This window comes from Erpetoichthys calabaricus, chromosome 8, assembly GCF_900747795.2.
Source record: "Erpetoichthys calabaricus chromosome 8, fErpCal1.3, whole genome shotgun sequence".
Taxonomy (NCBI): Eukaryota; Metazoa; Chordata; class Cladistia; order Polypteriformes; family Polypteridae; genus Erpetoichthys; species Erpetoichthys calabaricus.
The window spans coordinates 2,569,157-2,584,543 of NC_041401.2; the positions used below are offsets into that span (position 1 = coordinate 2,569,157).

The following is a 15,387-nucleotide window of genomic DNA, read 5'->3' on the forward strand; positions in this document are numbered from 1 at the left end:
TATAAATGTTTTTGAAGATTCATTTATTTTGAACTTTTATTAGAATTAAGAACTAAAATGTGTACTTTTCATTTGTTTAAAGTCAGTGAAATGGTCAAAAAATATCAAAAAGTAATACTTGTGTGCAAACTGTGTATCTCACTCAAACACCTGCACGTGGAGTTCAGATTTTTTCACCCACACTTATGCTCACAGGTGGGCGTTGGCATATCATAATCTCTTGGACCAATAGTGTGAGTTTTCTTTATGACCGACATTATAAAATTCCGGAAATTATATGGTCAACTCAAGTCCCGACTTATCCGTGGGAGAACTTTTCCTTGAGTATATATGGTAATCTGACTGCTTTAGCTGTTCTTTTTTTTTCATCTGGACCAATGTAGACTAATGCTATGTGCACAGTTTAATAAAACAGTAAGAATAAAATTAAACAGCAGTAGAAATCAACCAAGAAACAGTTTGTGCAGATTCTTCTTTTGAAACAACTTTCAAATTATACAGCCTCGAATAAAAATGGTTGACGAATGCAAGTTGAACACCAAAAACGATTGGCTTGCAAACCATCGTTTAACTTTTCCATATGAGATGGGCCCACCTTAATTTGACTCAGCCGTCCTCGTGGCAGGGAGTCCGTCAGCAGGAATATGAGCGATTGTAAGTCACCTCTGTCAAGCTCTTCACTGATATCCGCCATCAAGACCCTGTGTACACACAATACAGAAAAGGGTTTATACACTTTTGACTGTTAAAGTGACCACCGTGACCCCCAACACACTCAAAAATTCAAGTTCCAGGTTATTGTCAGGTGCAGTAAGTATTCAGTTCTGCTGTTCTGAGGAGACAAACAATAGGAACAAAGACACTCAAACACACACAAATAGAAGAAGCATGCACCATACACACACATACTGTACACACTGCTTGGCCAAAACATTCTGAGCACTCGCATATAAAGTGAAGGATGTCAACGGTCATGGTCTGGGATATATTAGATAGTAAGGAGACATTGGGTACTTGAAGGCAGGTAGAAAGACCGGAGTGATTTTGATAAGGCCCAAGTCGTTATGTCCAGGCAACGGGGTTAGAGCATTCCTGAAACGGCAAAGCGCATGGAGTGTCATGGTACCTGCCTGAGGGGGTAAGAATCACAAACTGCCAACAGGGTGTTGGACAGTCAAAACTCATCAAAGGTTACCTGTCTGGTATGGGCTACTGTGGCACACATCACACATCGTTACTGCGCTGGTTACAGGAGTACAGTGTCACAACATCAAGTAAATCAAACCCTGCTGCGTATGGGACTGCCAGGCTCACCCTGTCCTCCGTCGAAAGTGCCTACAATGGTCGTTACAGTTACACTGCTAAAAACAATTCATTTTAACATGGCTTTCTCACAGCTTCATTTTAGTTTAATCCTGATATTCTGTATATGCATTCAATTATCCTTATCATTCCTGGTGGCTCCACAATCCATACTAAACCCGACTTTCTCTGGTGTTGATCTGCACCACCACCTCTTAATCAGGGCACCATGCTGTCCCTCCATTGATGGATTGAAGGCCAGAGGTCCACATGACCGTCATAATCAAGTTCTTCCACGTGGAACCTGAAAACCATGAGGACTAATTGAGATCATTGATGTTAGAGGGGGCTGAGTGGTCTCGTGGCCTCGGACCCCCTGCAGGTTTTGTTTTTTTCTCCAGCTGTCTGGAGTTTTTGGTTTGTTTTTTCTGTCCTCCCTGGCCATCAGATCTAACGTTAATTCTATGCTAATTAGTATTGCCTAATCATCTTCATCCTGTAAAGCACTTTGAGCTCCATCACCTGTATGAAAATGTGCTCTAGAAATAAATACTGTTGTTGTTGTCATCTTGATCAATGGAAGAAGGTCATCTGGTTTTTTTGTTGCATCATGTGGACCGCCGGGTATGTGTGCATTGTTTACCTGGGGAACAGTTGGCACCAGGATGCATTGTGGAACAAGACAAGCTGGTGGAGGGAGATAATGTTGTGCTAGGAAACCCTTGGTCAGTGCATTCATGTGGGCGTTACTTTGACAAGGACCACCTAACTCAACATCGTCACAGACCACGCACACCCACCCCGTCATGGCAACGGTATTAAGCATTTACTCAGGTCTCTATAGCTCCGTGGGTGGGAATAAAGCAAACTTGGGGGATTTGAAGATTATGAAGAAAAGTACAACATGCACCATATAGTGTTAATGGAAGTGTTTAGAATGCATTGTTGAGCGTGTTCTATCGAGTGATGCTGGCATATAACGATAAAAACGATATAATAACAGACACAGAATGTAAAAACTAACAAACACCAGAAGAATAAATGGCTGTTAATTAACTGCTACTCATCTTCTTCTTCTTCATCCTTCTTTGTTGTGCTGCTCTGTGACGTGTCTTGTGATATCTCCTCTTGGTTTTAATGGAACCTTCATCTCATGCAGCATCGTGTCAGGAAGCAGCCCTGGACTGTGTGCCAGTCGATTGGAGGGCCCACTCAGACACGTACCCCAAATCACTCATTCAGTTCATGCTACCTGCACGCCGTTAGGGATGTGAGATGAAAACCCACAGAGACAAATGTTGGGGTGTAGGATTAAAACCCCAGATACAGGATCCATCTTCTTATATAATACGCTACCGTGGCTGTCCGTTTGTCTGTTCACGATTTTCAATCACCTGTAGCTCGCAAACTGTTTGACATATTGACCTGAAATTTGGTACACATCTACTTCATGACGTCTACTATCCGCTTTCGGGTGAGGATTGATCTCCAAGGTTATTCCTCTTTTTATTTTGATTTTATTTTATAGTAGAATCATCTCTCGGCAGCGGCCAGCAGTGTGGTGCACTTGTACGGGCGCCGTTCTCATTCCTCCCACTATCGCCGTCACCTCTCCTACCTCTTCATACCTTAAATCATTCTTGAGGCAGATCGAAGACTTAAGTGCCAGCTTAAGTTAAAAAATTAAGGAAAACTTACTAAATAATTGCAACACAAACACGGACTTAATTAGTTTTAACGTGAAAAGATGCCAACGGAAGAAGAGAAGAAGTGGGCCACTAGGGTGGAGAAAAGAAGAGCTGCTCAGGAAGCAGTAAGCGCATCAACCTCTGAGCAAACGAATGATAAACGTACAGAGAAAGAGTCTGAAAACTAGGAATGCTCAAGTCAAGTGTAACGTGCAGTGCACCGTTATTGGTAATAATAATAATAATACATTTTATTTATATAGCGCCTCTCGCTACCCACTTTACCAACAAGTTGCCTGGCCATATAAAATCAAGACAGCTTAAGCCTGAGAGTTAGACGGAGAGAAGTCAGACCTAGACAGACACACACACTGATGAGAAGCGCAGATTTTTACCTGTACATAGAAACAGCAGACTGCTTTGATCCCAAGAAGCCTTCCACTTCTGTCTTAGTCGACCTCAGTAACCGTTTTAGCAGGTCAAACCTCTTAATTCTGTAAATGAGCTCCAGGAGGACCGCCTGGCCTGCCAAGTCACTTCTGTTTGTCACCATTTTTAACACTTCTTTGACGTCCTGCGCAGGAGCCTGCAGGTTCAGATCGGCACACATGTACAGCAGGGCTTTCTTTTCCTCGCTGGTTAGTTCATCAGCAATCTGACTGATCACGGACACGGAGGGACCGTCTGTCATTGTGGCTTCTTTTTACCAAACTCTCTTTATCCACATAGTTCAATGATTTGCCCCGTTACACTGTACATCTTCATCAAGCTCTTTGGAATATCCACCATGTTTGGGGTTGTTTCCTGTCCAAAAAACAAAATACATATATAATCATTCTTTTTTTTCCTTTAATGCAGATAAGAAAATTCTGCGCTGAAAGGTCACCAGGTGGTCAGAAGTAAATTCAGACTTATTAACAGGCAGACGAGAAATCCCAGCCATAAAGTCCAGAGCCGCTCTGCACTTTAAAAGAGAAATGGTTTTCAGTATTGATAATTATAATGCAAATTCAGAATTCAGAATACACTTTATGGCCAAATGTATGTGGACACCCGTCCAGAAGACTGAGCTCAGGTGTTAGCAGTTGTTGTACCCAAATGTGACACTTGGTGCCAGTGCCCTACTGCCAAGTTGTCTGCCTGCCTAAGAAAAAGTCACCTCTGATGGAGGATCACAGAAGTCGTCGGGTAGAAAGGTCCTTTCATCTGATTGGCTGGCCCAGCACTGACTTAGCTGTGGAATGGCCAATAGGGGGAGGCAACTTGATGGCCGAGGTCTCCAGGACTCTGAACAAATCTGAATCCTATTATGGGATGTCATTCTGCTCCGTACCTGTAATATTCCTATTGCACTATTCTATTGTATCGAGGATGACTTGTGTCCTGTTCAGTGTATTGTGTTGTATTGACTCCCCCTTTTTTTTGACACCCACTGCATGTCCAGCCTACCTGTAAAGGGGTCTCTCTTTGAATTGCCTTTCCTGAGGTTTCTTTCATTTTTTTTTCTCTACAAGGGTTTTCTTGTCTTCTTAGAGAGTCAAAGCTGGGGAGCCGTCCAAAGGCAGGGCCTGTTAAAGCCCATTGCGGCACTTCTTGGGTGATTTTGGGCTAAACAGAAATGAATTGCATTGTAACAGGCGTGTCAAATCAGCACATAGCCAAGTGATCTCCACTGACAAACTGAAGAGCTCAGTGACCTGAAACGTGGCACTGTTATAAGATGCCACCTCTGCCACATGTCTTCCCTGGTCAACTGCAAGTGCCATTATTGTGAAGTGGAAGTGTTGAGGAGCAACAACAGCTCAGCCATGAAATGGTAGACCAAAAAAAAATTCACAGAGCGGGGCCACCAAGTGCCGAAGCGAGTAAAAATGGCCTACGGTCGGTGGCATCGCTCACAACGCAGTTCCAAACTGCACAAGAACTCCGAGAACACCCAAAGAGTCGCAGACCAAACGCTATTAATCTCCAAATCTCAGATAACCTGGAAACACATTTGACAACCTTTACATGGTCATGCCGATGATGTGACGTGTCAAGCATTCCTGGGGAATTACGGAAGAGACCACCTAGGCCAGGGGTCACCAACTCCGGTCCTGGAGGGCCGCAGTGACTGCAGGTTTTCATTCCAACCCTTTTCTTAACGAGTGACCTGTTTTGCTAATTAACTTCATTTGAACTGATTTAAATTGACTTGGGGCGGCACGGTGGCGCAGTGGGTAGCGCTGCTGCCTCGCACTTCCCAGGTCCTCCCTGCGTGGAGTTTGCATGTTCTCACCGTGTCTGCGTGGGTTTCCTCCCACAGTCCAAAGACATGCTGGTTAGGTGGATTGGCGATTCTAAATTGGCCCGTGTGTGTGCTTGGTGTGTGGGTGTGTTTGTGTGTGTCCTGCGGTGGGTTGGCACCCTGCCCGAGATTGGTTCTTGCCTTGTGCCCTGTGTTGGCTGGGATTGGCTCCAGCAGACCCCCGTGACCCTGTGTTCGGATTCAGTGGGTTGGAAAATGGATGGATGGATGAATTGACTTGCTCTTGAAGACTCAACCACTTAATTGTTTCTTTTTCCTTTATTAGAAGCCAAAAAATAATGAGATACAAAATGAGCCAAAACAACTGGTGACCATCATACAATATCTGAAAATAAAGAAAGGCGACGGTCTCAGGAATGTCGATCTGCTCAGGTCCACAAAACAGTTTAACAGAAAAGACAAAATCAACAATTACAGAAATGTCTGCAAATGCACCACGAGAGCAGCAACAAGCCACGAAATTAAAGAACGAGTTTAATTAACAACAAGACTCGGAGCCTCATTAAGCAACTGGTTGGAGTGAAATTGGTTGGAGTCTGAGGCCCTCACTTAGGTGGTCTTTTGTTGGATACCCTCACTTCACAATTCATTTCTGTTTGGGTGCCATTTAAGGAAAGAATTGAAAAAATTTAGCAGAACGATGAAGAAATTCAGGGGAGTAAAACTTAAAAAAGCAATTCAATTAAAATGAATTCATAAGAAGTCAATTAGCAGCACAAACAGGGCACTCATTAATAAAAGGGTTACAATGAAAACCTGCAGCCACGGTGGTCCTCCAGGACCGGAACTGGCGACCCCTGACCTAGGCAAGGGCCAACAGCAATGTTACAGAATGGTTGCACCCGTAATCAATATAAAATGGCTTTGCTGGATGATGTTTCTCAAGAAGGTACTGTAGATAGACAAAAATAAAGGTTAAAATGAAATTAATTGAGGAGAAAATATTTAGAAACAAAGATGTCAAAATTAGTCAAATACACCAATCATAACAAAAATATCACAAGTTTGCCCTCCTTTTTGTCAGAGCTGTGCGAGTGCCATCTGTGGATAGTGAGTCCAGCCGCAGTCTCAGTCCCATAGTAATCACGTTTCTACACAGGGGTCTTGTGTCTTTGCTCGCTTTATTTTTATGCTAAACTGATTAGTGGAGGTTTCTTATCATTTTTGTCTTTTTTTTGTTTGGTTTCATTCCATTCTTTTGTTTATGTGACATGGGGGACGTGTCATGTAATCGCAATTGGTGCATTTGCAGCAGTTACACTAAAACTCTGTGATGGCAAATTTCTCTGCTGTGTTGTGGTGGGCTGCTCACAACACTTCAAGATTTGGCCACCGAATCATCACGCTATTTAAAAAGGCAGGCTCAGTTGTGGGGCACACTTTGGACCCCCTGGAGGTCATAGAGAATTAAAACCAAACTGAGTGCCACTATGAACAACGCTGCACAGCCCCTCTGTGACACACCAACACTGAGCACTTTCAGCCAACGAATTGTTCAGCAGAAGTGGGTCATGAAACACAAGAGCAATACGCCAGTATAGCGCCTCACTGGCACTGCCGAGTCAGAAGTTCTCTTTCTTTTTAAATTTTCTTCCCTTTTAAATCATTCTGGTGTGTGTTCAAATCACAGTGTGTGTGCGTTTATATATCTATTTATGTATTTATTTACTAGCAGAGGTTCCATAAATAGCCAGATTTTCTCCAGAGACCAAAAATATTCGGTTTATGTAAATGTGATGGCACTTCGTGCAGGTGGACAAACTTCAAAACACTTCAAGAGATGGTTAGTTTGCAATTCAGGTCGGCCAGTGCCAGGTTTCACTTCAGTTTTTTGATCTTTCAGTAGCCTGGCCCTAACGATTATCCTCGTCTTGCGTTATTATCTGCTGATCTTGTCTTGTCTCTTACAATAATCCCTGACAACACCGTCTTGTAACAAGGGCTTTTTGTTTTTTTGTTTCTATTCTGTTGTGGTACTTAAAACACAGGACTACAGACAAACTAACCTGTCATCTATTTGCAAAACACCCGTGTTTCACATTCCAGGTAGCTGCATGACAGGTTCTGTACTTCCCGCTGAGTGCTCAGCGATTGTCGGCTCTCGCAGACACAATGCTGCCCCACAGCTCAGACCTGTTTCTTGTAAGATTGACTACTGCAATTCAATGTTTACTGGATGTTCAAATTGTCCTTTATACAGCTTCCTGTTAATCTAAAATGCTGTGGCAAGAATTATTATTACGAGAACAAGAAAATATGAACACATAACTCCAGTTCTTAAATCCTTTCACTGGCTCCCGGTTAAGTTTAGGGCAGATTTCAAAATCCTCCTTTTAACATATAAAGCATTAAATGGCCGAGGTTCGACTTACTTGTCTGAACTTATCATGACTTACAAACCAGAGCGCACATTAAAATCTCAAGATGTTGGTCTGCTTAGGATTCCAAGGATTAATAAAATAACAATGGGAGGTCGACCTTTTAGTTACAGGACCCCCTAAACTGTGGAGTGGTCTGCCTGCTACTATAAGAGATGCCCCTTCGGTCTCAGCTTTTAAATCCCGGCTGAAGACTCACTACTTCAGTTTAGCACACCCTGACTAGAGCTGCGGATTAACTGTACAGACCACAGCTCTGTTGTTAGTCATTAGCACTAAAACAGAAGTAACATGATAGTTAGAATTTGTTACTAACCCTCCTCAACTGTTCTATTTCTTTTCTCGGTACTCCAGTATGGCACTTGGTGCCACAGACCAACCGGTCAAGTTGTTCTGCCTGCCTAAGGTAAAGTCACCTCAGGAATCATCGGGTAGAGGGGTCCATACATCGGATTGACTGGACCAGCACTGACTCAGTTGTAGAATGGCCAATTAGGGGAGCAGCTTGATGGCTGAGGTCTAAAGGACTCTAAACAAATCCAATTCCTATTATGGGATATCATCTCCTGTTGAATTCTGCTCTGTACTTGTACTATTTCTATTGCACATCACATTGTACTGAGGATGACTTGTGTTCTGTTCTGTGTATTGTGTTGTATTGACCCCCTTTTCTGACACCCACTGCACACCCAGCCTACCTTGAAACTGCCTTTCCTGAGGTTTCGTCCATTTTTTTTCCCTACAAAGATTTTCTTGTCTTCTTCGAGAGTCAAGACTGGGGGGCTGTCAAGAGGCAGGGTCTGTTAAAGCCCATTGCAGCACTTCTTGTGTGATTTTGGGCTCTACAAAAATAAACTGTATTGTATTGTATTGTATTGTTTGATTGTGTCAAGGCGAGTGGCGGGCCGGTTGGGCGGGACTGCTGGGGATGTTAAACTACAAGACTGGCAGTCACAGGTAGGCAGCACAATCATGTAAATAAAGTCTGCGACTGAAAATCACTGGAAAAATTGTGTATTGCGATAGGGTCCTGAAAATGGATGCTCAAGTCAACAGCACAGTAAAATCCTGCTTTTTCCATCTCAGGCGGATTGCCAAACTCAAACCAATTCTGTCTCACCACCTCCTGGAATCAGTAATCCATGCATTCATTACGTCCCGGCTCGACTATTCTAATTCCTGCCTATATGGTATTAGTAAAGCCACTCTTTCTAGACTCCAATTGGTTCAAAATGCGGCTGCAAGGCTATTAACTGGAAGCAGCAGAAGCCAACACATTACACCAATTTTAAAAACCCTACACTGGCTGCCGGTTAGATTCAGAATTGATTTTAAGATACTGCTCTTAACCTATAAGGCACTAAATGGTCTAGCCCCTGACTACTTGAGTATCTTGCTCCATCGTCACAATCCCCCTCGTGTTCTTAGATCCGCAGATCAGCTGCTCCTAACCGTTCCCAAGGCACATTTTAAAGCTCGTGGTGAAAGGGCTTTTTCCGTCTGTGCACCCAAGCTCTGGAACTCCTTACCTTTAGTGGTTAGGCAAGCCGCTTCAGTCGCCATATTCAAATCACACCTAAAAACGCACTTCTTCACATTGGCTTTTAATTCTTAACCTGTCTTATTTCCTTTTGCTTTTTGTTATTTCTCTGTTTTATTGGGTCCCCTGACCTGTTTTTACTGTGTCTGTTTTAATTCTCTCTTAATGTTTGTTTTAAATATTTTGCTTTTAGTCTTGCTTGTTTTAACTGTACAGCGCTCTGGTCAGTTGTAATGCTGTGTTTTTAAGCGCTTAACAAATAAAAATGATATGGTATGGTAGGGCCTTTAGTATTGACGTCTACTCTATTCAGTGATTCCAACGGTGAAAAAAATGTAATATATGCACCTGATAGCACGGATGAGGTGGTCCTTGTGATGATCATTCTTTATGAAACACACACAATGAAGTGCCCACCGTTGTGTAGTTTCACAGGGGAATCTGCTTCTCTTTAGAAAGTGAAAATCGGGCCCTGATGTAATCAAATGCTGTCAGATGCCTGCTTCTCATTTACTATCATTTTCAACTAAATGAGGCTTCTGCTGACAGCTGGGATAATAAAAACAAACTCTTTATTTTGTTGTGTTTTTTACCTTCTTCCATCAGACCAAAGGAGTTTAACTTTCCCCCATCAGTTCAACCCACCACTCCTCCTCCCATCTCTAATCTTCCTTTAACGTCACAGTCCCTCAAGTGCCCTCCACGTCAGTCCATTAATTGCTGTCCTTGAATCTTCCCAATCCCCACTGCGGCACGGACACGGCTCTTACTTATGCCAGGTGACATTTCTCAAAACGACACTGCTGACCACACACTGACCAGTGCACTCTGCTGGACCAACTGCCTCCTCTTACTCATCTCTGGATTTGTCCTCTCTGGCTAAGCCCGGGCCTTCATCTTTAATAGTAAGTCTTCTCCTCCACTGCCTGGGACTCTCAAGGTTCAATAGCCAATCAGCTGCATTTCTGTAAAGACCGGCTGCCACTGAGCCTCAGTGCCGTGAAAAAGTATTCACCCCCTTCGCAATGTCCTCTGTTACTGTAAACGTGTGACTTTGAATGCTTTTCAGGAAGCTGAAAATTGGTTGTGCGTGTACAGATATTCTGATGGGCGGCCTCTGCCACTACCCAGCCGGACAGCAGCTGAATCCAAGAGATTACGATATGCTAACGCCCACCTGAGAGAGTAACCACGGAGCACACGGCCTTTTTTTTCTCTTTATATAGCGCCTTGACGTGTGGAGTACAAGTCACAGGAGGTTCTGCTCAAGCTTTATAACACACTGGTGAGGCCTCACCTGGAGTCCTGTGTGCAGTTTGGGTCTCCATAAAGACACAGCAGCATTAGAGAAGGTCCAGAGAAGAGCGACCAGGCTGATTCAGGGCTACAGGGGACGAGTTATGAGGAAAGATTACAAGAGCTGAGCCTTTACAGAGACCTGACTTACTGAGTGTTTAAAATGATGAAGGGAATGAGTCCAGTGGATTGAGACGATGACTTTAAAAAGAGTTCATCAAGAACATGGGGAAAGGGGAAATTTCGCACAAATATGAGGAAGTCTTTCTTTACCAAAAAAAAAAGTACAGATATGTGTACTTGAGGACTTTCAACACTGAAATAGATAGATATGAAAGGTGCTATATGATAGATAGATAGATAGATAGATAGATAGATAGATAGATAGATAGATAGATAGATAGATAGATAGATAGATATGAAAGGTGCTATATGATAGATAGATAGATAGATAGATAGATAGATAGATAGATAGATAGATAGATAGATAGATAGATAGATATGAAAGGTGCTATATGATAGATAGATAGATAGATAGATAGATAGATAGATAGATAGATAGATAGATAGATAGATAGATAGATAGATAGATCTGAAAGACACAATATAATAGATAGATAGAACTGTATTTGTAACCAAGGAGAAGTGTGGCTATGTACAGAAGCTCTTTAAATACATAAACACATTAATAGATAAATAAATTTATACACACACAATATGATAATAATATTTCTTTACATTTATATGGTGCTTTTCTCCCTATTCAAAGTTCTCTGTAAACTCGACACAGTGAGGACCCCAGCAATGCTACCATTGCAGCTGAACACACACCAGAATTATTAAAAACAAAGGACAATTCTTTTTCTTCTTCTTATTTAAAGTGATGTTATTTTGGACAGGACAAGCAGACAGGATTGGTGAGCTTTGTTGGGCTGAATGGCCAGCTTGTTTCTAATGTTCTACTATAAGAACTAAAACGCTGTACACTTACAACAACGAGAACTAACAACAATTATCAAAAAAAAAGAAACAATTCCCTTTAAACAGGGGATACATAGATATTATGGATACAATAAAAATAACACTATTACAAATTCAGTACAGAATTTTTCAACAATGATTTTAAATACAGAATATGCTTTTGTAGTTTTTCTGTTAATTGGCCCAAACATTTTTAAAGGACATAGATGAGGGATTCCACGTCACGAGAGAACAAACTAAGGTCAGGTGTTGTGTTTTTGGCTCTGGGTTTGCTAATCTGATATTTTCCCAAGAGCTAAGGTAACTTTAGAGTTTTCTTAAACACACCAGAGAAGCCCCACAGTACAGGGACTCCAAGGATTTTAAGGTGTCAGCAGCTGACGTTGAGGTGAGGACAGGCAGAAAATGGATGGTGGAGAAAGGCTGTGGAGGTGGCAGAGTCACGCCTGAGACAGAAGGCTCTGGTGGGCACCAGGTAGAGCAGGTCTGGGCTACTTCTCAAAGACCCGGGTCGGCAAGGCCCAGGGCAAGGAGAGAATCCATCTACTCCTGGAAGAGGTCCGAGGCAGGGGTGGAGGAAGAGAGAGTGAGCAGGGCAGTAGGAATCCGGCAACAGGGTGCGTGGACAAGGTGGGAGAGTACTCTCCAGCAACGGATCACCAGGTTGGACATCATGCCGGGAGATTTCCTTCGTGTCCGGTTCCTGGTACAGGTGGTCTACGATGCCCTGCTAAGCCCAGCAAACCTCCAAGTCTGGGGAAAGAGCGAGACACCCTCCTGTCCACTTTGTCTAAGGCTGTGGCAGATGGCCCCTACTGGTGGCACTGTGACAAGGTGCTCAAGGTAGTTGTGGAAAGCTTGGCTTCAGCCAACACCACAAGCAAACTCCTCCATGGCTCAAAGAAGGCAGTTACCTTCGTTAAAGCCGGAGAGCAATCCCAGGCAAAGATGGCAGTAATAACAGGCCTGCAGGCTGACTTGTGAAAGCAGCTGATGTTCCCGCAGCAAATCCTAACAACATCACTCTGGCCAGCTGGCCAGACATGATCATTACCTCGGAGGCCTCAAAACAGCTGATCATGCTGGAACTGACAATGCCCTGGGAAGAGCGTATCGAGGAAACTAACGAGGAAAAAGCGCCAAGTACCAGGAGCTGGTGGAGGAGTGCAGGGACAGAGGCTGGAGGGTACGCTATGAGCCCACAGAAGTTGGCTGCAGAGGATATGCAGAGTCCTCACACGGCTGGGCATAACAGGAGCGGCCAAAAAGAGGGCCAATAAATCTGCAAGTGAAGCCGCAGAGATAGTCTCAAGGTGGCTTTGGATAAAGAGGGCTGATCCGTGGATCGCTACTGGGATGCAAGTTGGGGATCGATCAAACCCAGCTGGGTCGCCTGAGCGAGGGTGTATGATGTTGTGAGACCCGAAACGCCCGATGACTCAGGATACATCACTGATGATGCGTCCCAGTACATCCAGGTGCCGTTTCTTACATAGTAAGTCACTACTTTGAGTATCAAAATAAAATTAATTCTTTCAGAGGTCTGTATAAGTTTATAAAACATACAAACAACAGAGCAGCAACCTCTAAGCAAAATACTTGTGAGTGGGCGCAGCTGTAAAATGCAGTTGATGATTTAGGGTTTTCTCTTCTTTCTTTTCAGATTGGTCACAAGGTCAGGTCACTTTGGGGTGAACTGCACTGGCACAGCCCTCTGCTGTACCCACTACACAACGAAACAGCTCGGAATCCCAGTTGGCAACAAAGCAGGACATAAGGGAGACACGTAATTAGAACATGCAAGGATGGTAGATTTCATTTATCTCTGGTTGGGACAACGTGAGACAATCCACATATTAAGTCAAGTTTAACCCCCCCACCCCCACTTACCCAAAGCTCCTGAACTGCTATAATAGTTACTACATTTCTTGTCATTAACATTGATTACATGAAGAGCGGCGTAACTCAATTGAACTTTAGATAAAACTCAATCCAGAAGAACTGCTCTTTGCCACCCCTGAGGAGCTCTTTTAATTTAAAATAAAACACCTGCACCTGTCAAAACTACAAAATCATCCAAAGTGTAAAACTCTCTCCCTGATCATCAGGACGCTCAGCCCACGCCGGTCTTTTATACATAAAGATTTGTTGACGGACTACGCGCTGTAACGCGATGATGGCCTTTGAACACAATTATGATGTCAGCGATTGTGCTAACGGCTGATTGGCTGCTCCAGGCGGCCTATCAGCTCGTCCGCTTCAAGCCATTCGTTTGATCCCCGAATTCGCCGAGTTGTTGTCACGTCACCCGGATGTGATGTGCACGAATGTAACCACAGATGCACACCTCGCACTTCTACCACAAGCCCCCCGGCAGTGTGTTGGTCAGCGCTGGCAAATATAATAAAACTCCGGTTCTGCTATCGAAAGTGACCGGCCGGCCGGCAGAGTTGAGTTGGCGAGTTTCACCGAGGTGGTGGGGCTCCTCCTCTTTGCCCGCCTACCGGACCCCACCTGTATGAGTTCGTCGCAGCGCCCGCTCCCCCAGTTTGACCGAGCAGGTGACACCTCACTAGATATTTACTTCGTCACTGCACTTCATTTATTTTGATTTGGCCGATACGGGAATGTCGAGTTTGCGGTTATACACGGCGATCCTGGGGACGGCAACCAGTCGACTCACCGCCCCCGTAAGGGTGCTAAAGCACCACAGAAAGAGCCGTACGGACCGGGCAGCGTGCCAGCCATCGGCCGCTCATCCTCCAAAAACCCAAAGACGTCGTCGACTGGTTCACAGCTGCCCATCCGTCCGCCCGTTTCCCCGCCCACGCGCCGCTCCTTCTCGTGGACCATAACGTTCCCGCAGACGGGTGTCTGTTTTTAGGGAGCTGCGCGACAATCAGCAGTGCAAAAGTAAAGAACAACGTGCAACTTACGAGAAATGACAGCGCTCGACGGTCCAGGGCTTCGAGGGCTACGGTGGGAAAGTCCCCGGCGCGGTGGATTGTGGGCCGGGCGCGACGTCGAGTCACGTTGGCGGCGCCCGTCTCGTGAGGGCCTTCGGCGCGCGCGGGCTTTCCGGTCAAACGTAAGAAGCGCAGCGGGCGATGGCACCGAGCGAGGAGGATGATGATGATGATGATGGAGATTAGGTGCGCTTTGTGGCAGCCTGCTTCCCTCGGGGCTTCGTGGTGGTCGTCTGCGTGTGAACGAGAACTTGGTTTTATATAGCGCCTTTCAATAACGGCCCAGCAGCGCGCCTCTAGCACTCAAATGTTTTTGTGAGCTCATTAGAATTCCTTTGAAATCCTGGGAGCGTTGGACTCACCACCACGAGAAAAAACCCACAGATGACATGCTGCTGGACTCGATTTGATGTGAAATTGAGCTTTTTAAACATACGTACTTGTGTGCAAGAAAGAGAGTTCATTGGGGTGTGATGGTGGCAGTCAGGAGACCAGGGTTCACTTGTCAGTTCATTCCTGCATGGAGTTTGCATGTTCTCTCTGTGGGTTTCTTCTAGGTGTCTCCATTGTCCCATGAGGTGGATTGTGTTTGCTCTGTGATGGACTGACTGATGCCCTGTCCAGGGTTTGCTCCTGCCTTGTGCCCCTTTGCCAGTTGAGTGGACTCCAGTTACTGCATGACCTTGGTGGGTTAGAAAATGACATGCCATGGTCCATGATTTATCTAAAATTCCTTACTACATTATTTTTATCGTGATAAAATAGAAGAATGTTGGACATTACAACTTTTTCTATCATAACTTGGTGGTGGGTTACTTTTCTTTCTTTTTTGTTTTCTTTCTCCATCTTTTCCTTCTCATCACAAAACAGGACGTCACCTTTTGCCACCTATAAGAAGCCTTCAGATGGTCTTTTATTTGTCTTCCAT

The 15,387-nt window shown here is 44.3% G+C and overlaps 1 protein-coding gene across 2 annotated transcripts in view; it reads right to left on the reverse strand.

Moving 5' to 3' along the window:
* Positions 1–14,527, reverse strand: part of LOC114655295 (CASP8 and FADD-like apoptosis regulator) — a 42,505-nt gene extending 27,978 nt beyond the window's left edge. For both annotated transcript variants that reach the window (XR_007935532.1, XM_028806185.2), the window contains exons 1-3: positions 14,430–14,527; positions 3,386–3,794; positions 596–701 (exon numbers count right to left, since the gene is read on the reverse strand). Coding sequence is in view for 1 of the 2 variants with exons in the window: in XM_028806185.2 (XP_028662018.2) it covers positions 596–701; positions 3,386–3,681 (402 nt within the window). In the remaining variant the exon portion in view is untranslated. The remainder of the gene's footprint in view (positions 1–595; positions 702–3,385; positions 3,795–14,429) is intronic.
* Positions 14,528–15,387: the final 860 nt, after the last annotated feature.